This window comes from Marmota monax, unplaced genomic scaffold (genome assembly GCF_021218885.2).
Source record: "Marmota monax isolate L192 unplaced genomic scaffold, Marmota_monax_Labrador192_F-V1.1 WCK01_AAM20220418_F8-fsc00014, whole genome shotgun sequence".
NCBI classification, from domain to species: domain Eukaryota; kingdom Metazoa; phylum Chordata; class Mammalia; order Rodentia; family Sciuridae; genus Marmota; species Marmota monax.
In genome coordinates this window covers 12,947,795-12,972,176 of record NW_026695222.1, presented here as the reverse complement: position 1 = coordinate 12,972,176, position 24,382 = coordinate 12,947,795, and the positions used below count along the sequence as shown (strand labels likewise).

General features: G+C 49.7%; 2 protein-coding genes across 5 annotated transcripts; one reads left to right on the top strand and one right to left on the bottom strand.

The window, feature by feature from the left end:
• Positions 1-4,546: 4,546 nt before the first annotated feature.
• Rem1 (RRAD and GEM like GTPase 1) lies at positions 4,547-13,301 on the bottom strand. Of its 3 annotated transcripts, none has more exons than XM_046433858.1 (5): positions 13,187-13,301; positions 11,859-12,406; positions 10,691-10,773; positions 6,437-6,638; positions 4,547-5,234 (listed from the first exon to the last, which is right to left on the bottom strand). In XM_046433858.1, the coding sequence occupies exons 2-5, from the start codon at positions 12,196-12,198 to the stop codon at positions 4,963-4,965; spliced, it is 897 nt and encodes a 298-aa protein (XP_046289814.1). In that variant the 5' UTR covers positions 12,199-12,406; positions 13,187-13,301; the 3' UTR covers positions 4,547-4,962. The 3 variants fall into 3 exon arrangements, with proteins under 3 accessions (XP_046289814.1, XP_046289816.1, XP_046289815.1); XM_046433860.1 differs by having other exon boundaries at positions 10,691-10,770; XM_046433859.2 differs by having other exon boundaries at positions 13,067-13,201.
• Positions 13,302-13,405: 104 nt separating this feature from the next.
• On the top strand, positions 13,406-19,123 carry Defb124 (defensin beta 124). 2 transcript variants are annotated; one of them, XR_006849628.2, is made up of 2 exons: positions 13,406-13,564; positions 18,925-19,062. XR_006849628.2 is itself a non-coding variant. In XM_046433954.2 (2 exons), exons 1-2 carry the CDS (start codon positions 15,846-15,848, stop codon positions 19,080-19,082), a joined length of 216 nt encoding a protein of 71 aa, XP_046289910.1. In that variant the 5' UTR covers positions 15,442-15,845; the 3' UTR covers positions 19,083-19,123. The 2 variants fall into 2 exon arrangements, 1 of the variants encoding a protein (XP_046289910.1); XM_046433954.2 differs by lacking the exon at positions 13,406-13,564 and adding an exon at positions 15,442-15,903 and having other exon boundaries at positions 18,925-19,123.
• Positions 19,124-24,382: the final 5,259 nt, after the last annotated feature.

The window sequence follows — 24,382 nt, the reverse complement described above, 5'->3', positions numbered from 1 at the left end:
AAAAGAGATGCCTGAGATCGGATTGAACATGGGTTTTTTCCTAGTTCCAAAATCTGTGCTTTTCTGCCAATGTCTTGTCACATTCAGGAAGCATGGGAATGTTAGCCTCCCTCCATACACACCCTACCCTTGAACTTGAACCAGATGGAACTGGGGGAAACTGCACGCATTGCTGAACCCAAAGCTCCCAGCCCATCATCAGTATTATTTTTAACTGAACCCTGAACTGAACAGAAGGGAACAGTGCTCAAATTGAAACCAAACTTGTATATTTTTTCAAGCTGTTGGACTAGAATTTTCAAATGGTCTTGAGATAGAGACAATCACATGGATAATTCTACCCAAATCTCTTCGCTCTGTATATTTTCATTTGTCTAAGGTCACTTGCTCATGACAGAGCTGAGAGATTCTTCATCTTTATAAAGCATTTGCAGAAAAAAATTTCTAGCCCTCATTTACCCTTCCGCTCCCCTCCTGGCCAGGGCAGGGACTTGGACATTCCTGTGTCTGCCAGCTGGGACCTCTGTGCTCCTTACCTTCCTTTACAGCCTGTGAGTCTGTCCCCATGTGAGTGAAATGAGACATGTATTTCCTACCACCCAGGGACTGGGAGCTGCAGCCTGGACTGGATTCCTCAGGTTCTCCAAGCAGAAATCTCATGCTTCTGGCTGAGAAATTGAAACTTTCCACCAAGGCCAACGATCCTCCGGAGTCTGAGCAGCCTGGCTGGGGTGTCTTGGAAGCCAGGTGGCCTTCATCTCCCGTGGACCAGGCTAGCACAGTTCATGACCCTCCCCCACAGCAAGAGGGGGGACTCTGGAGAGATTGGGGGGCCTCAGGGGAGATATTCATCTTTCCAGAGCTTTATCATTTTTTTCCATAACAGTATCCTCCCTTTAAGGTGGAAAGTCCCAGCTGGTGGGCGGCTCAGGACTCTTGAAGTGTTTTTGTTCTCTGCCCAGCCCCCAGAACAGGGAGCAGGGTAAGGCAAAGATTGCTCCCCTCTTGTACCAGTCCACTCTGGGTTTGTCCTATCAACAAACGGTGCCCTGTAGGTGAGCCCTAAACACGGAGGGACTAGACTTCCCTGATCTGAATTCTGGGTCTGCTATGTATGTGCCAATGGTGCTATATTGGGTCGAAGGTTCTTTGTGCTCCAGTTTTTCCACCTGAAAACTGGCATACGGTGGTTGAATCATCAGTTTTGAGGATTTAACAAATTTAAAAAGCACTCAGAACAGCACCTGGTACCTAGGAAGAGGGATGCAACTATTTGCTGTTTTTATTGCATTGACCTTGAGCTAGGACAATTCATCTTTTCTCCCTAATCCATATAATTAAGACAGCAATTCTTAGGGGAGGGGGTAAGGGGGCAGGAAAGATGGTGGAATGAGATGGACGTCATTACCCTAGGTACATGTATGACCGCAAATATGGTGTGACACTACATTGTGTACAGCCAGAGAAATGAAAAGTTGTGCTGTAATTGTGTACAATGAATCAAAATGCATTCTGCTGTCATATATACCTAATTAAAATAAATAAACAAATTTAAAAAGAAGACAGCAATTCCTTCTTGCTTCGATAACTAATCTGAGCTGAACCGATGACCCTTCCTTGTTGGGTGGCCTAGGATCTATTTCTTGGGTTCCCTTAGCCTCTCTATGCTCATCTATGAAATATACCTATTAAGTAGAGGGTTGTGCTAAAGAGAAAAAGAGAAGCATGTAGCATGGGATCAATACTACCATATAGAAAGAGCTTTTAAAAATTATCTATTTTTGTTTATTTGTTTTGATGGATAAGAAAGAACTTTCTAAACCGTAATGAGCTGTGTTCCTGGGAAGAGTACTATGGATTTCCTCTCGGTTTCCAGCCATATCTTGTTCACACACACTTAGAATCAGAGAGGTCAGGAGAGGTTGGTTAATTAATCCATTTTTTGAGCACCCATTTTGAACCAGGCACTGTGGTGGGTGGTAGGGACAGAGCAGCACTTAGGACCTTTCCCTCATGTGGATTTCATTACTGTGGGGGAGGCAGACAATACACATGTGAGAACATAAATATATGATACAAGTTCAGATTCAACCCCTTTATTTGGCATATGGGAACACTGAGGCTCAAGAGGGAAAGGGATTTTCCTAAAGTCCTTCCATGTCATAGTCAGGAAGACTCCCAGGTCTTCAAAATGACGCCAGCCTGGACAACTTAGTAAGACCTTGTCTCAAAATAAAATTTAAAAAAGAGGCTGAGAATGTAGCTCAGTGTAGAGCACCCCTGGGTTCAATCCCAGCACCGGAAACAAAATAAAACAAAGCCCTTAACAAACCCTGGTTCCCCCCAAATCTGAAGCAACACTTATTGAGACTTCCTGGGCGAGGGAACTATTTTAAGTACTTTATACATCTTAAATCATTTGACCCTTGTGTGAACTTTGAGGGAGGGAATTGTCACATCCATTTTATGGATGGGGAAACTAAGGCACAGAGATGTGGAGGGGAAGAGGGTTGAATTTGGACTTCTGGTTCAGGGCAGGTTATCCTGCCAGAGCTGGCGGCATACTGTCCCTATCCCACCCTGGTCTCAGCTATTTCTTCCACATTCTGAGTGGCCTGGGCTCAGCGCCCTCTGGCCTCAGTTTCCCCATCTGTGAATGGAGCCGTATGGGATTGGTTTTTCAGGGCCTTCGCTGACTACCCTGATTTCCTGTCTCTTATCAGTGTATGGTTATTTCATTCTCCTATTTGTTTTCTGCTTGCCCTATCAGGCTGTGGCAGCTCCAGGGAGCACCGGGCACCCTCCTCGGGATTCACCGCATCTCCTGAGCGCCTGGCACGGTGCCCTGCATTTAGAAGATCCTCAGTAAATATTTATGGATGGAGAAAGGAGGGATGGAGGGCCACCCTCCTCAGCTTTCTAGAGCTGCTCTTGAACTCCCTTGGCCTCTCTTCCTTTCTCAGCCTGGCCACCACGCTGTCCCTCCTCCCCCCTCCTCTCACCTCCCCGGGCAGACTCCGCAGGCTCCGGCCTCCATCCGGCCTGCATTTTTCCGGGTTTGATATCATTTTTTCCACTCTCCCGGCTGCTGCCGGCTGCCTCTGCCAACTTTCCACAGCCCTCCCCAGACCGCAGGCCGGAGACAGCTTGGAGCGGGGGAAGACCCTCCTCCTCTTCCCTTCCTCCCGCTGAGGTCGGGGTGGAGGAAAAGGTGTCATCAGTGACCCGCTGGCGAGACTTGGGGGACGGGGCGCCGCTGGAGGTTATCACTCTCCAGGTCTCGCTGCCGGGAGGCTGGAACGTGGTGACCCACGTGCGGGGCTGAGGGATCCGGGCAGGCAGCTGGCTGGGGGCAGGGGTGTCAGGCGTCAGAGACGAAGGTCCAAACCTCCAAACCGTTAGCATCTCGTTCTCCTCTCAAAGCAGTGACACCCCTTCTCGTCCGTCTGGCTGGAAACTCCTGACCTGATCCCCAACATGCACCCTGTCCCTAGGCAGGCTGGCCACCTCACTACCTCTGTGCTCTCACCGGCAAAGGGAAGCCGTGGGAAGCCTGGGCCCTGGGTCTTCACTGGCTGGGTGACCCTGAGGTGCTCACTTCCCTTGGCTGGACTTGAGTTTCCACGTTGGGAAAATGCATGAATTGGAATAAACTGGGGTGGATCCTGGAGATTAATGGATTGAGTTTCATGTTCATAGACCATTACCGCCTTAAATTGCATGCAAAGTTGTGTTTGAAAATCTGTCCCTCCCCACAATATTTCTTTTCTATTCCATTCTTTTCTTCCTTTCTCTTTCTTTCCTGAATGAACCCCAGGCCTCTTGTATGCTAGGAAAGCATCTACTACTGAACTACATCCCCATCTTCCCAAATTATTATTTTTTTTAGCATGGGGGGATTGAACTCAGTTGAACCCAGGAGTGCTTATCCACTGAGCCACATCCCCAACCTTTTTTTTTTTTTTTTTTAAATTTTGAGATAGCAAGGGTCTTGCTAAATTGCTGAAGCTAGCTTTGAACTTGTGATCTTCCTGCCTCAGCCTCCTGAGTCGGAGGGATTACAGGCATGCACCACTGCAAGGGCCCCATTTTGCCAAGTTCTTCAAGAAGACTGTGGATAATTTGGGTATAGACTCAGTGGGACCAGCCTGGTTTGGAATCCTGGCAATATCACTTATAGCAGTTCTATGATCCTGTGTGTGAGCCCTTACTGTCCCTGTGCCTCAGTTTCCTAAAGAGTCAAAGCAGGTTAATGGTATCACCCTCCTCTCAGCAGGTTAATGGTATCACCTTCCTGGATATTGTGGGGAGGGACAGATATTCACTAATATCTCTGATGGCTTAGCACATAGCCAGTTCCCACAAACACCAGCTGTTATGTTGTTAGAATGAGTGCTGATATTCCTTCCATATCATGTTTTGGGACTCTATAATCTAATTCAGTGGGTCACACTGAATTGTGGTTAGTTGTGATCCACTGTGTTTCTCCTAAATACATGAGTCAGGGACTATACCCTGTGGTTGGGAGAAAAGCCTAAGAACACAATTGATTCAATGACTTTATTGACATCCAGGCCAGTAGGCTAACCAGTCAGTGTAGATGGGCATGCAGGAGGTGGGGACACCTGGAAGAGCCCAGAAGGGCCGTTCTGGGCATTCAGACAGGGCATCCTTCTGGACAGGTTTATCATGGAGGGTTTCTATGGGTTGCCCAGGGACAAGAAAGATTTTTACCAAAAGATACCCACCACGTAAAAAAACCCCCTCTACTTTGTGCCCAGTGAGGCTTTGGACCCATAGTCTGTCCACTGCTTCCTTGAGGTCGAAGGGTCCTCGAAGCTCTGCCATCAGGGCAGCGGATTGGAAGGGCCTTTGACTCGGACTCCAGGCAACTGCACCTTTGCCTTCGGTGGAGGACAGAATGTACCCAGTGTCCCTCCACCCCCAGAAGGGCGGGTGGTCTCAGAGCACGGCCAGGTTGTGGCAGGACTTGGAGCGGGCCTTGAGTGCCCGGCGGCGGGCGCTGCGGGCAGTCAGGCGGGCCAGGAAGCGGCGCGCGCGCTGGCCCAGGCTAGCCCTCCTCCGCGGTGCAGGGGGCTGCTGGGCGGGGCTGTCTCGGCGGCGCAGGCGCAGCTGGCGTACCACGCCCTCGAAGAGCTCGGCCACGTTGTGCTGCAGAGTGGCTGAAGTCTCGATGAACTTGCAGTCGAACACCACGGCGCACGCGCGGCCCTCTGAGGGGCGGGGTCAGGTGAGCCGTACAGACAGACGGAGACAAAGATAGGAAGAGGTGGATCAGTGTCAACTGGAAGCCATCTTGCCTGTGCCCATACCTAGGGCAGTTTCAGGGGACTTAAGAGATAAATCATGTGGGGCTTTGAGGAGTTAGTTCACAGTCTACTGACCGATACTGATGGCAGAATGAGGCTGGGAGGACAGGGAGGTTAGGAGCAGGTAGAGACCAGGCTGAATGCCAGATTGAGGGCTGATCTCCTGGGCATTAGAATTACCTGGAGGAGCGTGTTGAAAAGCAGGTTCCTGGGCCCACCCTCAGGAATTCTGATCCTATAGGTTTGGGATGAGGTCTGGGAACCTGTGTTTTAACAAAATCTCCTGCGGATAACGTTGCGGATTTTGGGGGTGCCTTTCCACAAAGTACATGGTCTTCCAGCTCCGGGATGCACTAGGCTGTGAGACAGGGGCCTGAATTCTAGTATTTCATGGCTGATGACTTGTGAAACTGGCTTTCTCTTCCTTTTTAGTCTCAGTTTCCATATTTTTAGAGATGTTATTCTGTAAGTGGGGCCATTTTAAGATCTTTATGGACCCAACCAGAAATATGAAACATTAAAATATTCTCATCCCACTGTAAATGTAATTGATAGATAACTTAAAAAGTTTTGGTTTGTAGTTGCTGGTTGACACAATATTATGTTCCTTTTAGACAATTAAAGCTTTGGAAAACTTAAATTTATCATTTTCTCACTTCATTTTGGAGCCAATAATGGTCATTTCTCAAACATAAGCCCTTCAAAAGCGGATAGGCACTGGGCCTCTGACTGGTCAATCAGGTGTCCCTGATTCAGGGCATGTGGAGCTACCGGGAAATTTGAAAGGAAAGAAATGAGGAGGTCAATTCTGGTTCTGGCCGCTGGCAAGGAGGACCGATTGAGTGAGGGGCTAGAGAACTAGAGAGACTGGCTTAGGACCAAGGGGAGATGCCAAGACAGGGCAGAGAGGCAAGGGGGCTGGCAGGATTTGAGGACCAAGTCCTGAGGTCTCTCACTTCTTCCCAGGTGAGAGAGGAGGCAGTTTTCTGCCCAGTCAAGAAGCTGCAGGGTGGGAGTGGGTTGGCAGGGCAAACAGCCCCCAGGCAAGAGCCCTGGAGGAGGGGCAGTGGGGTCAAGGGAGAGAGGAGGGTGGGTGGAGGGCTCACCTTCCACAGAGACTTCCCGGCAGCGGGCCAGATCCGCCTTGTTGCCCACGAGGATGATGGGCACGTGGTCTGCCCGATGTGTGCGCCGCAGCTGAATGCGGAGCTCAGAGGCGCTCTCGAAGCTGCCTCGGTCCGCGATGGAGTACACGATGACATAGGCGCTGCCCATCTGCAGGCACGACTCCTGGCTCCAGCTCTCATCCTGTAGGGGAGGGACCCCAGGCCTGTGCTCAGAGGGCACCTGGCCCTGGCTGAGAAAGAGGCTGGTCTGGTCTAGTGGGAGGGGTTAGGGTTGAGGTTACATTCTGCACAGGTTTGGGGGACAAATTCTATCATAATTTCCTGTGTCACTTCGGGAAAACCCCTGATCCTCTCTGACCCTGGGTTTCTCTGCTTGAAAAATTGGGTGGACACTGCATCACTTGATTTTGTCATTCACTGATCACATCCACAGGCTCGGTACTGGGGGCAGAGAAGGACTTGGTTCCTTTTCCTGCCAAGGGAGAGGGGGTGGTCTGGCTTTGCCTGTTCCGCTCTGTTGTCTGGTTTCTGAGGAGGGTTTGGCTTTGCTAGACATTTCTGTAGGATGCCTGCAATCCGGAATTAAGAGAGAGAGACAGAGACAGAGAGAGACAGAGAGAGAGAAATGAGGACAGGAGGTGGACTTCAGGGAAGGCCTATTCAGGCAGTTTTGAAGTGAAAGGGGCTAAAAAGCAACTGTGGAGTGTAAGTTCAGAGGGGGATGGAAATGATCATCCCCTTCCCTTTAAGAAGTGGAGTCCTGGGGCTGGGGTTGTGGCTCAGTGGTAGAGTGCTTGCCTAGTGTGCGTGAGGCACTGGGTTCAATCCTGAGCACCGCATAAAAGTAAAATGAAGACATTGTGTCCACCTAAAACTAAAACAAACAAACAAACAAACAAAAAAAGTTGAGTCCTTTCAAGTTGTTTGGCCAAGGAAAGGAAAGAACAGGAGTGATTTTGATATTCCATTCTGGATGGGGGCCATTAGCCAGGGACCGCATTCTGAAACTGGATCACCTGGGTAATAAATTTATGTGTTTAATTAGACACATTCCTGCCCTCCAGAAGCTCCTGGTGCAGAAGGGGGATTGTGAAAGTCAGCTTTTCATCACCGTGACCAAAATACCTGACGAGAACAACTCAGAGGAGGAAAAGTTTATTTTAGCTCATAGTTTCAGAGGTATAGTCTAAGGTCTGCTGTCACCATTGCTCGGGGGCCCAAGGTGAGGCAGAACATCATGGCAGAAGGACATGGCACCAGGAAGCAGAGAGAGGCACCTCTCCAGTGACCCATCTCCTCCAGCCACACCTCACCTGTCTACTGTTACCACCTGGCCCATTTAGATTACTAAACCAGCAAATGGATTAATCCACTCATGAGCTTATAGTTGTCATAATCTAGTCATTTCTCTGAACATTTCTGTCTTAACACAGGAACTTTTGGGGGACACCTCATATCCAAACCATCACAGATGTTAGTGGAATGGAGAGTTTTTTTGGGGGTACTGGGGATTGAATCCAGGGTTGCTTAACCACTAAGCCACATCCTCACCCCCTTTTTTGTGATTTACTTAGAGACAGGGTCTCACAGAGTTGCTTAGGGCCTCACTGTGTTGCTGAGCCTGGCTTTGAACTCATTATCCTCCTGCCTCAGCCTCCTGAACAGCTGGGGTTACAAGTGTGTGCCACTGCACACAGCTGGAATGGAGAGTTCTAATGCAGTGTGGTGTGTACCTTCCAGAGGGCCATATGCAAGTGGTTGGAGGAGCCAGGTAGGTAGGGTGGAGGTCAGCAGATTGTGGGATGGTTTTCCAGTGGACCAGTGAGTGGGGTTTGAAAGGTGAGCAGGCCAAGCAGGAGAGAAGAGGTTCCAGATAAAGAGAATGTTGACGCTAAGGTCTGGAGTGGGAAAGGTTGAGTGTGGCGAAAGCATTGATTGTAAGTCAGAAGATTTCCTGATAACCAAATAAGATACTTGAATGGGAAAGTATCAGATCTGCAGACAACATCATTGTCAAAGAGATGCATTCTCAACAGCCACACTGATCATTCCTCAGGCCAAGTAAGCTTGGGATGGAGTCCCAAGTGAGGTGAGTTCTCAACCTTGACTATGGATGGGTTCCTTCCTCCCTTAGGGTCCCTGTCCCCATCTGTAGGATGAGAGGGTGGGGCTTGACCATTTATTCATCATACAAATATTTATGGAGGATGTGACAGGTGATCACCAATAGTCAGTTGGTGCATGGATTGGTGGGTGAGAAGCAACTGGGAGTGTGATTCAAAATATAGATTCCAGACCCTACTTTTGGAGGTTCTTATTCATTAGGGGTGAAGCTTAGGAATTTGATTTTTAATCCTCTCCAGCTGATCAGATGGTCAGCCAATGCAGGGCACTACTGTTCTGTCCAATTCTATCTGTTGACATCAGAGTACCGTCCAGTCCAGAGTGGAAAGGACAGGTGCTTATTCCAATAGATTACCACTGCTGGGCCTGCTCTGGGAACTCCCTTCACAGGCACTGAATGGGGAAACTGGTTTACTTTCCTTATTTTATGGATAGAAAAGTAAAACAAAAGTCCAGAGAAGAGGAGAAAACATTCTCAAGGCCTCACAGCAAGCTGGGTGCAGATCTCCAGTTCCTGCTTTCAGGCCCAGTAACCTCCCCCCCTTGTCCCCAGTGCGGTGCTCCTTCTCTGACCCCTCTTCTTCACTCACTGGACCATGCCCAGGGAATCCTCAACTGCATCCAAAAAATAGATCTGCAGTCACCCACCTGTGAGCTCTTTGAGGCCAGGGGACATGTCTGCCTGGTTTACTGCTGCATCTCCAGCACCTGGCCCATGACGGACACCCACTAAGTGCTTTAGAATGAATGAATGAGCTGAAGGTTCAGAAGATGGTGCTCCCGAGGGACACAGGTAGGGGCTGTCCTGGTGTGCACAGGCTATGGAGTCGCATAGATCTGGCTTGGAATCCTATCTGCTCTTTCAGAGATTCGGACATCTGATTTAACCTCTTTGAGCCTCAGTTTCTTTATCAGTAGAATGGGAATCAGAAGCCTAACTGTATATTTTTGGTTTTGCCTGAATGTCATACATCCAGTGAAAGAGGGTGCACCATAAATGTCAGCTGTCATTGTAAGAATCATCATTATTATGCTCATTTGGATCTGCATTACTTTTTAAGCTTGTTAAGAGAAATTGACCACTTAGCGCCTTCATTCTCATTCTTTGGGCCTGTGGGTGGAACTGGCCACCATTCTAGTCAATCACTCAATACTGCCATAGGGTGGGGCCTCCTTGAGAGTTAAGGAAAGGTGCTACCCTTTAAGAAGATGCGATTTCAGTTGACTTTTGGATCCTTCTCTTTGCTTACATGTATATCCTCAAAGGTCAACAATAGGCATATATTACCATATAAAAACCCAAAGAAGATAGGAAAGTCATAATAGAGACATGTCCCTGTTTGCTGTCCATTTCCTCCTTTGGAAGCGGGTAGGAAGGATCCCTTTGGTTTCCTTTTTCACTATCTACCTAGTTGTAACTAATAAGAATTATCACATACAATTTTCCACCCTGCTCAGCATTTATTATTCATGTTCCAGACTAGGCTCACCTCTTGGAACTGCCTAAGAAAGTTTTAAAATCAGCTGATGATGGGGCTGGGGGTACAGCTCAGGGGTAGAGCACATGCTTAGCGTGTTGCCTAATCAAGGTCCTGGGTTGATCCCTAGCACCAAAAGCCACCCAACAACAACAACAGAAGTCAGCTGAGGAGGAAGACAGGATGACAGGAACGTCTGCAACAACTCACCATTCATCAGGCAAGAAAACTGTAGGTCACAGTAGGCAAGTCACTTGCACAAAGCTATACAACTAGTAGGTAAAAGAAAGGGGGCTTCAACCTTGGGCATCCTGGTGCCAAATGCAGCCTGCCTTCTCCTGCACAGTGTGAGTGGGTGGGTGGGGTGAGGCTGGTCATGATGCTGGGGAGGCCTGCAGGGGAGAAGCACATCTTGGGGTGGGTGCCAGGAGGGGATCCACGGAATGAGAGAAGGGATCAGGGTTGTGAGGGTCTCTGTCTTTGGAAAGGCTGTTTAGGAGCTGTAGGTTTTGGGGGAGTATGCTCAGAATGGCCCTTGCCCCAAACCCTGCTTTGTGTGTCCCAGGTGAGAATAAGAGTGTGGTGTGAGGCTCAGCACCTTGTCCCCCAAGTCCTGCTTGCAGTGCCATACCCGTTTCTCGGCCTCCCAGGTGTCCATGACCACCAGTGTGGTGTCCTCGCCATCCACCGTGAGGGTCCTCTCATACACATCTTCTGCAACCAAGGGAAGACTGTATCTCAGGGAGGAGGGGCAGGCCTGGGAGATGTGGGGCTCCCTAGCCCCCCTTTCTGGTCACATCACCCCTCCACTTCTCCTTGGGAGTGCTCACCACACTTATTTGGTGTGTCCTTCCTGGTAGGTCAAGAAACTCCATGAGGAGCCCATGCTTCCCTGGCTGCCGGCATAGTACCTGGCACGTGGTAGGTGCCAGGAAGGTGGGTGTAGTGGATTGAATGAGTGGGTGGTGGGGTTAAAGTGTGGTGGATTGAAAGGTTGAGGCGGTGGGGTTAAAGCTGGGCTGGGAACCCTCCTGGCCCCACAGTCTCTGACTTAGCGTGTGCATCAGACAGGTCATGTTAAGCTCTGGGCCTTGGTCTCCCCATTCACACACATGCAGGTGTAAGTCTATATGCCCCTTGGTGAGTTCTCACTCTTAGGAGTGTTGAGGCTGCAGAAACAGCAGGGCCAGATTGTCCCCACCTCTTCTCTGCTTTTAACAAACCCCCGCCCCACTCACTCTATGTCCTCCCATCCAGTCCCTTAGGGATCTGTCTTCATTTCCTCTGTCCCCATATCCAATCATCCTGGGTCCCCTGGCCCTGTGAGCTCACTGCATTTCTTGGGTATAAAGCAACCCAGTTCCTGGGATCTGGGAGTCTCCACTTTAGAGACTTTGCTGTAGGTCATGGTGGCCATCGTTGGGTGTCTATGGGTCTGGGGCATCGGAGAGTCAGGGGGACTTCGGAATGGGAGTTTCTGAGTTGGGTGAAAGTCCACCATTTCTTGACAGTTTTCTGAATTGCCCCCCTTATGACATGAAGGTGAATCATACACGTCTCATCCATGAAAATTTGGCAAATTTTCTCATTCTATTTAAGGATTTCCCTCCTTTAGACCACCATGCAGGTTGCGTCCTGCACAATCCAGGTGAGCATCATTCACTTCATAGTCTGCGTGAATGATGCTCAGAGTTGAACAGTGCATGACTCCTACAACTGTTCTTGGCAGCCCTCTGCCCCCTGGTGACAGGCCTTTCACTCTTTTGGCCATATCCCACCCCACCCCACAAGGCCCCTACCTCCCAGCTGTTCATGGTGGTCCCGCTCTTGCTTCCCTGCAAAGAGGCTGGCCAGGCTGGTCTTCCCTACGCCAGGATCTCCAAGCAGCACCACTCGGTAGAGGGCTTCCCAGGAGCCTTCTGAGTCGCTGGATTCAGAGGACCAACCATCTGGGGCAGGTGAAGGTTTCCGGACAGGAGGGTTGAGGGAGGCTGATTGGCCCAATCGGGGATGCTGGGATTGACTGGGGGTTGCTGTGCATAGGCGACCAGGCTGGTGGCCCCGGGATGACAGGGTGAGTGGAGTGCTGGCTCTCCGTCGCAGGGGGGTCTTTGCTTCCTGCTGGGTGTTCAATGTCATCCTTGGGAGGGAAGGGCTTTGGCCACTCCTTCTTCCTTCCCCCTGAATGAAGTAGGGATGGGCAGTTGCTCTGAGCCCCTCTTTCTGTTGTAGGGTCCTGACGTGGTTGAGAAGGCTTCCTCCACAGTCCTCTCTTGTTTGAACGGGAGGCGGCACCTCTGCTCCTTGGAGTGGGGGTTTTCTGGCTTCAGGCCCAGGGTAAGGTCACCTGGAAGGGGTGAGTCGGCAGGCTGTGAACACACGAACATGCACACCCAGAGGCCATGTCCCATGCCTTAAGGATGGTCCACCCCAGGTGACAGACCGCAGCTAGGTGGATGTCCATGCACAACCTGCCCCTCCTTTAGAACATGAGACCCTTGGTACGAAAGGCATCCGAGTTGCCCTCATCCGCCCTGTTCCCACTGGTCTCTTCCACACGCTCTAGATTGGGGGTGCCCAGGAGGGTTGAGGGCCGCTGGGGGGTTTACTTCCGCTGCCGGATCCCACGGGGTCGGTGCCCCAGAAGGGCAAGGGGGACCGGGGGATCCCTCCGGCTGTAACCCGAGTGCCCTGGTGTCATGGGAACGGCGTGTCCGGCCCGCCCCCTGCGTGAAAAATTCAGGAGCGGCTGGCGCTACGGCCTCCAGCTGTTGCTGGAAGGCGGGGGCTGCGAGCCCGCCAGGCCCCAGGTTTGGTGACAGGACAGGGTCCCGGCGGGGGACAGGCGGGGAGCCCACAGGGCCCGGGAACGCATGTGCCATTTTCAGAGGCTGCGTCCGAGCTTTCCCAGCCCGGGGTCCCGGGTGTGAGGGCCCCGATCGCGGGGCAGGGGGCTTCCAGTCCGCGGCTCCCGGCCCCTCCCGGCCCCAGGGCTGGGGACCCGTACCCCGCACGCGGTTTCGAAGCTCCCCGGCCCCCGCCGGCTCCGCAGAACCCCCCCCAGCAGGCGCCCCGCGAACTCCGCTCCAACTTGGGCAAGTTGTCGGCGGGCGGCGCGGGGCTTTACCTCGGCCGGGGAGGGGTCCGGGTCCCCGCCGCCTCAGCCGCTGGGTGCTGCAGGCTGGACCGCCCGCCTCGGCGAGCAGCCCCTCCGGCCCGGCCCGCCCCGCCCCGGGCCGGGGAGGAGCGCGACCCCGCCCCGTCCAGCCCCGCCCCGGCAGAGAGCCCCGGGGTCCCCGCCCCGAGCCTGGGCCGCGCTGCGTTTTTAAGACTGCAGATCCCCTGGTGACCCGCCGCTTCCAGGCCTGCGCGAGGTCGGGGTGACAGTGTCGGGGTAGCCGACAAGAGAGAGGAAGGGTCTGGATGCCCCTCTGCGTCCGCATCGGTCCAATCCATCAGTGCGGGGCACCAACTTCAGCCTTCACAAAATCCACTCCGCCGCTTGGTAAAGGTTCAGTTTTTTAGGTCCCAGGGTTTCGGGGATCTTTTTATTTTATTTATTTTTCTGGGGTGCTGGGAATTGAACCCAGGGCCTTACTCTAGTCAAACAACTTTTATCATTGAGCTACATCCCGGCTTTGGAATAAATGTTTTAAACAAACTCCCAAACGTCCTGATGCAGATCGTTCTTGCACTCCACTTGGAGAAACTCTGTTTTGGACGGAGGATTAATGCTGGGAAACAGCTTGGGGGAAGAGAGAGTCCTGGAAGTCTGTACTGAAGATTTCTGAATATCTGATTTTGCTGTCATTCATTCCTTTGCTTATTCACCAGCTGAGGATTACTTGGGCTTTGGACTCAGGTCTCTCTGCCTTTCAGCCTATTGTCCCTTTCCATAATAGTTCATGGCTTAAAAACAAGGCAAACAAAATTCCCCAGGTATGATGGAGGAGGAGAGTCACTGATCTTGGTAGGGAAGTTGGCTGTGGGGCCGTGTGTGTGTGTGTGTGTATGTGTGTGTGTGTGTCTGGGTTAGTGTTACTGGAGATTGTTACTGCTCTATCCCTCTAACCACATCTCCAGTTCTTTATTATTATTTTTTTAAAAAGAAATTTGAGGCTGGGTGCGGTGTTGCTTGCCTGTAATCCCAGCGGTTCAGGAGGCTGAGACAGGAGGATCTCGAGTTCAAAACCATCCTCAGCAAAGGCTAAGCACTAAGCAACTCTGTGAGACCCTATCTCTAAATAAAATACAAAATAGGGCTGGGGATGTGGCTCAGTGGTTGAGTGCTCCTGATTTCAATCCCCCCCCCCCAAAAAAAAAATTGAAACAGAATCTTGCTAAGTTTCCTGGGTGACTTGTAATTTGTGATCTTCCTGTCTCAGATTTTCAAGTTTCTGGGGTTACAGGTATGTGCCATTGTGCCTGGTTTCCTGTAACTCTTGGGGGTGCATATGTGTGGGAGACCTTGGAGACCAGGCTGTACCTGTGGGTGGAACTTGTCATGGCTGAGGGGTTCAGGTGTCCAGCTTGGAACAACTCCTACAGCAGCCCCCGCAAGTCTTGGGTAGACCCCAAACCCCTCATGCCTGGCTTCCTTCCGAGGCATGACCCTCTTGGCCTCCGTTTCTCACCTGTGTGGTGAGACACCACCCTTGGAAGTGAGATGACTTAGCTTCCAGGCCAGCTCTGCAACTCAATTGCTGGGTGACCTCAGTCAAGTCAACTCCCCTCTTTGGGTTTCAGTTTCTTTATTTAAAACTGTACCCTCAACAGGTTATACCCCCACTAAGTACTTATGGTTGTCTAAAATACAAAAGGCTGAACTTGGCATTCAAGGTCCATTGTGCCCTCACTCCTGTCCTCTGCAGGGTCAATTTCAGCCTCTCCTCTCAACAGAGCCTTGCTCCACACACTCTTTCTGGTGCCCCCTGTCCCTTCTGCCTGGGGTACCCTTTTCTCTACTCATCTTTCCCAATGCAGCTTAGATACCTGACTACCAGACACGACTCCAGGCTCTAGCATATACATTATCTTAGTGGTGCTCATACCTTAGTGTATGTTAGAATCACCTGGAAGTCTTCTTAAGCTGCGGTTTCCCAGGACCCACCCCCTAGAGGTTTGGAAGGGCGGGAGAGTTTGCAAGTTCCAGTTCAGACCAGGTACTTACTGGCTGGGGACACGTTTTGAGAATCATTGTATTGTTTCATTTAATGCCATAAGTGAGATGGGTAGCTATTACTCTCTATGAGGTAGGTTTCTTCCCATTTTTAGAGTAGGTGTCAATGCATGCTTGTTTGAATGGGCCAGTGTGTTCTCGTCCCTTCTCCTTGCCATTAAGAAGGGACACCTTCATTTGTAATCCTTGTAAAGGAGGCTCGTCATCATTTCATAGATGACAGCTGGGGTCCCAGAGTGGTTAAGTGACTTGTCTAAGGTCTCCCAGACACTAGGGGGAGATCCTGGGATTGACTTCAAGTCATCGCTTTTCTCACTCACCCATACAGGGAAGGTGTCCAGTCTCTGTCCCCAGGCATGGCTTCAGGAAACTCAGCCCCCAGCTTCAGAGCTGCGCAGCCTCTGGAGGGTGCAGCTGACCGGTTCCCACAGAGCTGGCTGAGATCCCAGGCAGCCTTGGGACAACATGGCCTCATACTCCCACCACTGTCCCCGGCCCTGCCTTCATCTGTGGTCCATAAAGGCTGTTCCACAGGCAGCCAGGCTCAACCACTGGGTTCCTCTCCTCTTGAGTCCTCCCCAGAAGCCTCCCCAGGAGTCCTGTAGCCATGGCACAACTACTACTACTCACTGTGGCTCTTCTGGTCCTGGGTCATGTGCCACCAGGTAATGTCACCCGTGTGTGTGTGTGTGTATGTGTGTGAGTGTATGTGTGTGTGAGTGTGTGTGTATGTGTGTATGTGTGTGTGAGTGTGTGTGAGTATGTGTGTATGTGTGTGTGTGTGTGTGTGTGTGTAATAGGCTCCCAGGTCCTGGAGGACAGAAGGGCCAAGATCAACATTTAATTTTGGCCACACCACTGACTTATAGCAAATAGCTAAATCAGCTGTGCCTCAGTTTCCTAATTTGTAAAATGGGATTTCTTCAACAATTATGCATTTCAAAAATCCTGTGCATCAGGCACTGCTGGGATTTTGACTGGAAGAAAGCAAGTCCTTGCTTTTGTGGAGCTAACACTTTATTTGGTGGAAATAGAAAAAAGAAAAACACATAATGTGTCTGTGATAAGAAGAATAAAAGCAAGGTAAGGGGTGAGAGCAGCAGGGGGTGATGGGCAAGCTGACGGGGTGGTCTAGGAAGAAATCTGATGGGGCTTTAAACAATCTTTTTATTTTAGAAAATTCTCAAGTACACGTGAAAATAGAATAGTGAACATTGTGAGTTTTTTTTTTTTTGTACCAGAGATTGGACCAAGGGTGCTTAACTACTGAGCCACATCCCCAGCCCCTTTATTTTAATTTTTTAAAAATTTTTGAGACGGGGTCTTGCTGAGTTGCTTAGGGCCTTGATAAATTGCTGAGGCTGGTTTTGAACTTGTGATCCTCCTGCCTCAGCCTCCTGAGCCACTGGGATTATACTTAGGGGCTCTGGTGCTGGGGATTGAACCCAGGGTCTCACAAATGCTTAGCATGCTAACTACGTATGTGCTCTATCACGGAGCTACACCCTCAGCTCCAGAAGGTGAGTTTTTAAAAAATGTTTCATTCTGGAAAAATTTAAATTTATGCAAAACAGATTAGTGTAATGATTTGAGATTTTAAAAGCAACTTTTTTATTTTAGAAAATTTCAAGCAAATTAAAAAAAAAACCAGTTTAAAGAACTCCTTAGTACCTGTCACCCAACGAGAACACCTTGCACTTGAACCAAGCTGGTTCTGTTATTGGCCTTTTCCTCTGCTCCAATGAGTTATCTGGAAGTACATTCCGTGGTGTTTTCGTTTTGTACTATAAGGTAGGTCTGAACCGAGTTCTGAATCGAGTGAGATGCAGGGGAGATTGTTCTTTCCAGGTGGTGGGAGCATCAAGGAGTGAGGCCCTGGGGCAGGAGGATGGTAGCCTGGTGTGAGGAACAGCATGGAGTCCCGTGTGACTAATGGGGACTAGAAAGCGTGGGAGGTCTCGTCAAAGACATGAGGAGGGGAAAGCAGATCATCCTCCAGAAAATAACATCTCTGGGTCTTAGGTACTTGGGAAACTCAGATGTGATGATGTGCTAAGAGTATTTATTCTAGGAATGGCCAGTGCCTGAGAGTTAGGGGCTCTGGTTCTGTCGAGACCCACCACTGAGCAGCTAATCTATCTTGAGCAAGTCCCTTCCTTTCTTTATCTGGATAGTGGAGAGTTACCTAGAATGGATTGTGGGAGCTCCAACTACTAAGCTGTTATTCTGATAATCTCACCTTCTACTAATTGAGCATTCATTTTGTGCCAGGCCTTGGGATAAAATGATCCTGTAACTTTCCTCTGAAAAAAGAGCCATAGAGCTGAGGAATTTAAGGCCAAGGTCACTCGGCTGGGAAATGATGGAGCTGGGATTGGGATTCAGGAGTTCTGAGCTGAGGTCACATCACTGTTGATCACTGTGCTAAGCACCCTCTTCAGAGTACAGATTCTTTGTCCCATAGAGATTTTGAGGCCAGCATTGTATCATCCTGAGATTCTCTACCTGGACAAATGGCAGGATGGGCCAGTCGGCAGGGCTAGGGGAACCTGTGGATGGTCCCAAGGTGTCATCTGAGGATTGTGTGGGATCTCTTTAGTCCAGGGAGACGTAGGCAAGCCTCTCCCTCCACCCTCCACTCGGTCCCAGTTCTGAGTTGCTCGCTCTCTGCCTGTCTAAAGCCATGCGTCTAGAAATGTTGCACAACAGACAAGCCTCCGTGGTTCTAATCTTGTCTCACTTTCCAATTTTTGCTCAAATTGGCCACCAGAGAGCCCTGATCACTTCCATCTATTTATTTGCTTGTCCTCTTGTCTTTTGTGGCACAAGAAATTGAACCGAGGCCCTGGAACATGCGAGGCAAGTGCTCTGCCACAGAGCTAATCCCTGGACTCTGATTTCATTCTGAGAGAGGGTCTTTTTTTTTTTTTTTTTTTTCTCCTTTGGTAGTACTGACATTGAACCTAGGGGTATGTTACACTGAGCTGCATCCCTAGTCCTTTTTATTTTCAGACAGGGTCTCACTGCATTACTGAAGATTGCTAACTTTCTGAGGCTGGTTTGGAACTCCTGACCTTTCTGCTTCAGCCTTCTGGGTTGCTGGGCTTACCAGTGTGTGCTACCAGGCCTGGCTACTTGCTTGCTTTTAAGTTGCTTTCCCTGCCTGTGGGAAAGGCCTGGACCCACGGCCATATTGTTTATTTTGGGTCCCTCCACGCTCCATGTTTGTTAAATGAATAAACTAAGGAGAGATTATATTTCAGGCCATATAACTTTGGTTATATGACTACTGGGGTGGGGGTGGATAGGACCTGTTCTTTCTAAGCCTTGTCTTTTCTATGGCCCAGGGTTGGAAATTTCCTCATTATAATCTAATTTTAAACAGTCCCTTTTATATCAGGGCAGCTTGTGTCATGGTTCAGAGTGTAGACTCTGAAGCAGATTGCTTGGGTTTGAATCCTGGATCCGCTTTTAATGACTGTGTGACCTTAGGCGGTTTCTACGTGGACAAGAAACTTGTTCACAGTGGTACAGCCTGTGCGTTAACCAGGACTGAAATCTGTAGCCTCAGTGGTAACCAGAACTCTCACCTATGACTAGATGGCTTAACCTGTGGCCTCACTTGTGACCATTGGTCTGATCTCTGACCTATGTGCGGCTCTGTGACCTGTAGTCTTCTCTGACAGGGAGGACGGAGTTCAAACGGTGCTGGAAGGGCCAAGGGGCCTGCCGAACCTACTGCACGAGGCAGGAGTCCTTCATGCACCTGTGCCCAGACGCGTCCCTGTGCTGTCTCGCCTACGCGCTCAAACCGCTCCCACGTCCCAAGCCTAACCACACCTAGCGGCTCCAGGCACTGCCACCTTTGCTGTCCAATAAATCATACTTGGCCAGCTCCTCTGTTCTGCTGTCTCACTGAGCTCCCCTCCCCCCAAGAAAGGGGACAAAGTCCAGGGTGTGGGAGGGGTGGTTGGTGGAGGGAGACAAGGTGCCCAGGGAGAGTGGGCATTAATGACCATTGTGGATGGTTGTGGTCCTGGCCGTGGCATGCTTTGTCCGTCCAACTCCGGAAAAGTTACTCCACCTCTCAGAGCCCAACTCCCCCAAGCCTCCTCATCCGTAGGAAGGATGTGAGATTATAACAGGAGACTAGGACTTGACAGAAGGATGCAAAAACCAAGGTGGAGTTAAGAATCAGAGCTAATGATGAGTCCTAATAATAAGAATTAATGATATTAATGATAAAATAGTCAGTAATAAACTTCTGGCATTCAGAAGGGGGTGGTGTGTTTGAACGCAAGGCATCTGTATTGAGAGAAGAAGGATTTTTTTTTTTTTTTGGTACAAGGGATTGAACCCAGGGGGGCTTAACCACTGAGCCCCATCCCCAGCCCTATTTTGTATTTTATTTTGAGACAGGGTCTCACTGAGTTGCTTAGGTCCTCGCTAAGTTGCTGAGGCTGGCATTGAACTTGCGATCCTCCTGCCTCAGCCTCCTTGGCTGCTGGGATTACAGGCATACGCCTCTGCGCCCAACTAAGAAAGATTTTTCTGTTCCTTTACTTGCTACTTGGACATTTCAAGAGGCTGCAGATAGGTGGGACCGTCAGAGTTTTATGGAAGTAGTTATCATATGAGCAAGAATAGACAATAGAGGGAAACACAGCTCTTCTGGGCCTGTTTGTGGGACAGGAAGGCAGGGAGAGAATGTGAACAGAATCAGGGAGGTAGACAGACACATGGTTCCATTGCGATGTATCCATTAGGATCATATTTATCCAAAAAATTCTAGGAAACTCAGTTGGTAGGGGCTTCCTCCTCCTCCTCCTCCTCCTCCTCCTCCTCCTCCCCTCCTCCTCCTCCTCCTCCTCCTCCTTCTCCTCCTTCTTCTTCTTCTTCTCTCTCTCTCTCTCTCTCTCTCTCTCTCTCTCTCTCTCAAATAAAATAAGCCTGGGGAGCTGGGGATGTAGCTCTGTGGTAGAGCACTTGCCCAGCAGGCCAGGTCCATCTCCAGTACTGGGCCAGGGTCGGGGAGAGAGGTCTGGAGGCAGATGTAAACTGTGCATCTTTGGATTCTCTTGGGTCCCAATATGGCTATCAAGACTTTAGGCCTCAGGGCTGGGATATAGCTCGGTTGGTAAAGTGCCTGCCTTGCATGCCCGAGGCCCTGGGTTCAATCCCCAGTCTTCCCCCTCAACCCCACAAAAACACTTCTAGGCCTCATGTCCTTGCTTAGGGCAAGAAGAGGGTCTCGGAGGAGTGTTGGTACAGGCTACCCCTTCTTTCATCAGGAAAGCAGACACTTTTTCTGGAACTCCTCAACAGGCTCTGTCGGAGCTGCCCTGGGTGAAGATGCCTTTCAGTCTTGATGCACCGCGTTCTGACCAATTATTGCCTTCAGCCTGGCACAGAAGGGCCAGGTCCCAATAACTCGGGCCTTGCCCCACTTGGATAATGAGGCGTGGCCCCAGGCGTAGGCGTCACCTGCAGGGGTTACACTCACCAGTTCCTTTGTGAACCTGATCCCTTGCCTCGTTTGAATGACTTCTCCCTAATAAAAGGATTCAGCACGTGCTGCTCTCTCTTTCTGGCCTGTCTTGCCCCCCATTGCGGGAGCTACGGCTGAGGAGCGGTCACTGAAACCAAAGAAAAGCTGCTTTCTGTGTCTGTGTCTTTATTTATTCCCCAAATTCACTTGGAGGAACGCTGATCCATTTAGTCGTGTGATGCAGCAAGACTTCTGTTCCTATCTGATGGGCCAGAACTCTGTCACATGGTCACTCCCGATGTAAGAGAGACTGGGAATAAAAGGGGTTCTGTTTTTCTAGCCTCTGAAATAAACTTGAACTTGAGAGTGAGGGAATCTCTGCCCATCTTTTCCCTGGGTTTGAGCCCAGAAAGGGGCATGAATGTTGGGATAAGTCGAGGGAAACACTGAGGGCGGGGGCAGGGAGGTCTTGTCCAGAGTTCTTCGAGAGTTTCAGAGAAGAGAGCTCTCCTGGGTGGCCTTGGCCCCAGCCCAAGAATAAGACTGGAGAGGGGACCCTGCATGGTCAGGCTAAGAAAGGGGCAATGACATTCAAAATACTTCCCAGCAGGAGGGGTGCTGATGAGGGGCAGGAGCAGAATCTTGGAGGCCACCTGCTCTGCCACAGGTTAACCCTTCCGTTTCTGGCCTGAGAACCACCTTCAGATATGCCACAGGTAGCTGGCCTGGAGGAGGGGCACCCGAGGGACTTGAGAGCAGCTGTTTGCCCACCGGAATGGAAATGCTGAATTACGTTAATCACAAAGAGCACCATCTGGATATTGGTGCTGCTTCCCTCATTTCCTGGGCAAAACTGTTGGAGCACCCACTGAGGGGGCGCCGAGGTGGGAGTGGAGGTCTAGAGCCTACAAAGAGGGTAGAGGAGAACTCGGAGTGGCCCACAGAGCCACATGGCCACTCTGAGGCCACATGAGTCTGGTATCATCGCTAGGCCTCAAGGAGTCAGATAGACCAGGGCAGTTCACCAGCTGCAGGCCGCAGGTGGAAAGCGGGGGCCTGTGCTCAGCAAGGCCAGGTGGGAGACGAGGAATCGAGACCAGGCACTCGTTCCATACAGACCCAACTTCTCTGCGTTCAAGAAGTTCCAAGAGAATATTCACCGGATCAAACCAAGCTTCAAACCGGACCCAACCAAATGTATGGCACCGACACCTCCCCTTCCGTTTCAGAAAGAAACCAACAGCTAGGTTTTTGTTTTGCACAGCTTCAGCAATAGTGTGTGTGGCTTTGTGACCTTCTTTCCGGAAAGACGACGACTTCTGGGAGTGGGGACTTAGGCAGACTCAAGTTCATACCCCAACTCTGCTGCTCATGGGCCTCAGGTTGTGGGACTGGTACAAGTCACTCGCCAAGTCTGGTTGTCAAGAGGCATCAGGACAGCTCACAGGGGCACAGCTGTGGCATCAGAGAAGACCCTCTGGCACTTGATAAGTGCTCAGTAGGTGAAGGGGCTTCAATGGCTGTCATTCTGTTGAGCAAGGAGCACGACACTGGCCTTCTTTTCCTTCTCCACATAATTTTACTTTCTTGTGGGAAAATCACAGGAAAAGTACAAAGAATTCCCACAGATGTTTCTCTCAGTTTCCCAAATATAAACATTTCACCACATTTTTTTGGGGGTGGGGCTTGAACTCAGGGTCTCACCGAGTTGCTTAGCGCCTTGCTGTTGCTGAGGCTGGCTTTGAACTCGCGATCATCCTGCCTCAGCCTCCCAAGCCGCTGGGATTACAGGTGTGGGCCACCACACCTGGTGACTTTTCTCCACTGTTACCTTCTCTCTATCTATATATACATGAAAATATACTGAAACACAGTGTGCATCTTTCTGAACTCTTTGAAAGTAAATTGCAGGCACGATGCTCTTTTATGCCTAAATAATACATCTGCAGGCTTTCCCTGAAAAAAAACAACAACACATTTTCTTATATGACCATACACAATATGATTATAAAATCAGGGTAATAGCCACTGACAAAATTCAATTTTCTAGTCTGCAGAACACATTCCGATTTCACCAGCTGCTCCAATGAAGTCCTTTGTAGCAAAAGAAGATCCAGGTCATGCTTTACGCTCAGTTGTCATGTTTCTTAGATCTTCTGGAGCCTGGAACAGTTCCTCAGGCTTTCCTGACACTGACAATTTTGAAGAGTCCCGGCCAGCTATTCTGTGGAATGTCCCTCCGTTTGAGCTTCTCTGGTGATGATTATGTGTGGTTGAATTCAGCCCTGAGTTCGTGGCAGGGATGCTATAGAAGCAGTGCTATCTCTCAGTGTGTCATTCGGAGACAGCCATTGTTGGCTTTCCGAGGGATGAAACCAAGACAAACAGACGAGATGGATCTCCCTAGACTTAAACCCGACACATGCATGGCCATTTCCCACCCAGTGTCCAGACTTTCATCTGAGCGTATACTCAACCTCCTAAGTCATAAGAACACACCCAATAGATGAAAGAGATGAGGCAATTCAAGGGTGGGAGGTTCCTCAAAATACCTCACAGATGAGGTTCACCAGCCCAGAGAAGGAGAGTAATTTGTCTAAGATCACACAGTTCCCAGGGGACAGAGCCCAGAACTTGGACTTATATCTCTGGATGTGAAGCCAAGGCTGTCTCTGAGGTGGAATGATAGCCACACATTGGTAGGACAGGTCAGTATGAAGGGGATGCTCCTTGGTACTGCAGGTGTGTAAGGTGTACCAGTCAGATAGGGGACATTAGACCAAGGCTGCTTGCTTTGAATGGGTGATTAGAAATACCATCCAGAGCACAGACTTTCTTCAAGGAGTCACTGAGTGATTGAGATAATGATAATATTGGTTACCCTTTATTAAGTATCAATTGCCTTACCTACGTCATCTCACTTAATTCTCACAGTCATGTATATTAGTATCTCTGCTTTTTCTGTGAAGTAACCAAGGCTCTTAGTGAAGGGAGTTGCCCAGTTTAAACCCTAGTAAGCAATGGAGCTGGGACTCTACTTTGGTTCTCCAGCATCCATTTTGTCTTCCAGAGTCACTCTTATTTGTGCTTTTAAAATAACATTTTTTCCTAATTGTGAAAATAATGCATACTTATAGGAAAAACTTAGAAAACTAAGAACAACACATAAGAAAACTAAAATCATCAGTACTTTCACTGTACAGAAATACAAATTAAAAAAGGTATAAAATGCAAATTAAAATGAAGTCAAACTGTAGATATTTTGTGTTCTGTTTTTTTTTTCACTTATTGATATATCATGACAATTTCTGACTATGCTTATTCCTCCAAGACAAGATTTTTCTTAAAAAAAATATTTTTTAGTTGTCAACAGACCTTCATTTTATTTATTTATATGTGGTGCTGAGGATTGAACCCCGTGCCTCACACATGCCAAGCAAGTGCTGTACCTCTGAGCCACAACCCTAGCCCCAAGACAAGATTTTTAACACTAAATTGCTTCCTGAATCTGGAATTCCCAAGCCTCTGGTATTACAGGCATAGGCCACCACTGGTTCAAGGAGAGAATCCTCCAGTATATTTGTCCTGTAATTGTTCACATTTGCTAAACATAGACATGACACAGGAGTACACAGGTTTTCAAAACGTATGTGACA

What these genes read in the sequence shown, in the direction of transcription:
- Rem1 (XM_046433858.1), bottom strand. Translation starts at nt 12,198, where the DNA reads ATGACATTGAACACCCAGCAGGAAGCAAAGACCCCCCTGCGACGGAGA. An exon ending in CCACCATGAACAGCTGGGAG is followed by an intron (nt 10,774 to 11,858) that starts GTAGGGGCCTTG and finishes CCTTGGTTGCAG; the next exon opens with AAGATGTGTATGAGAGGACC. An exon ending in CCGGGAAGTCTCTGTGGAAG is followed by an intron (nt 5,235 to 6,436) that starts GTGAGCCCTCCA and finishes CCCGCCCCTCAG; the next exon opens with AGGGCCGCGCGTGCGCCGTG.
- Defb124 (XM_046433954.2), top strand. Translation starts at nt 15,846, where the DNA reads ATGGCACAACTACTACTACTCACTGTGGCTCTTCTGGTCCTGGGTCAT. An exon ending in CCTGGGTCATGTGCCACCAG is followed by an intron (nt 15,904 to 18,924) that starts GTAATGTCACCC and finishes CTTCTCTGACAG; the next exon opens with GGAGGACGGAGTTCAAACGG.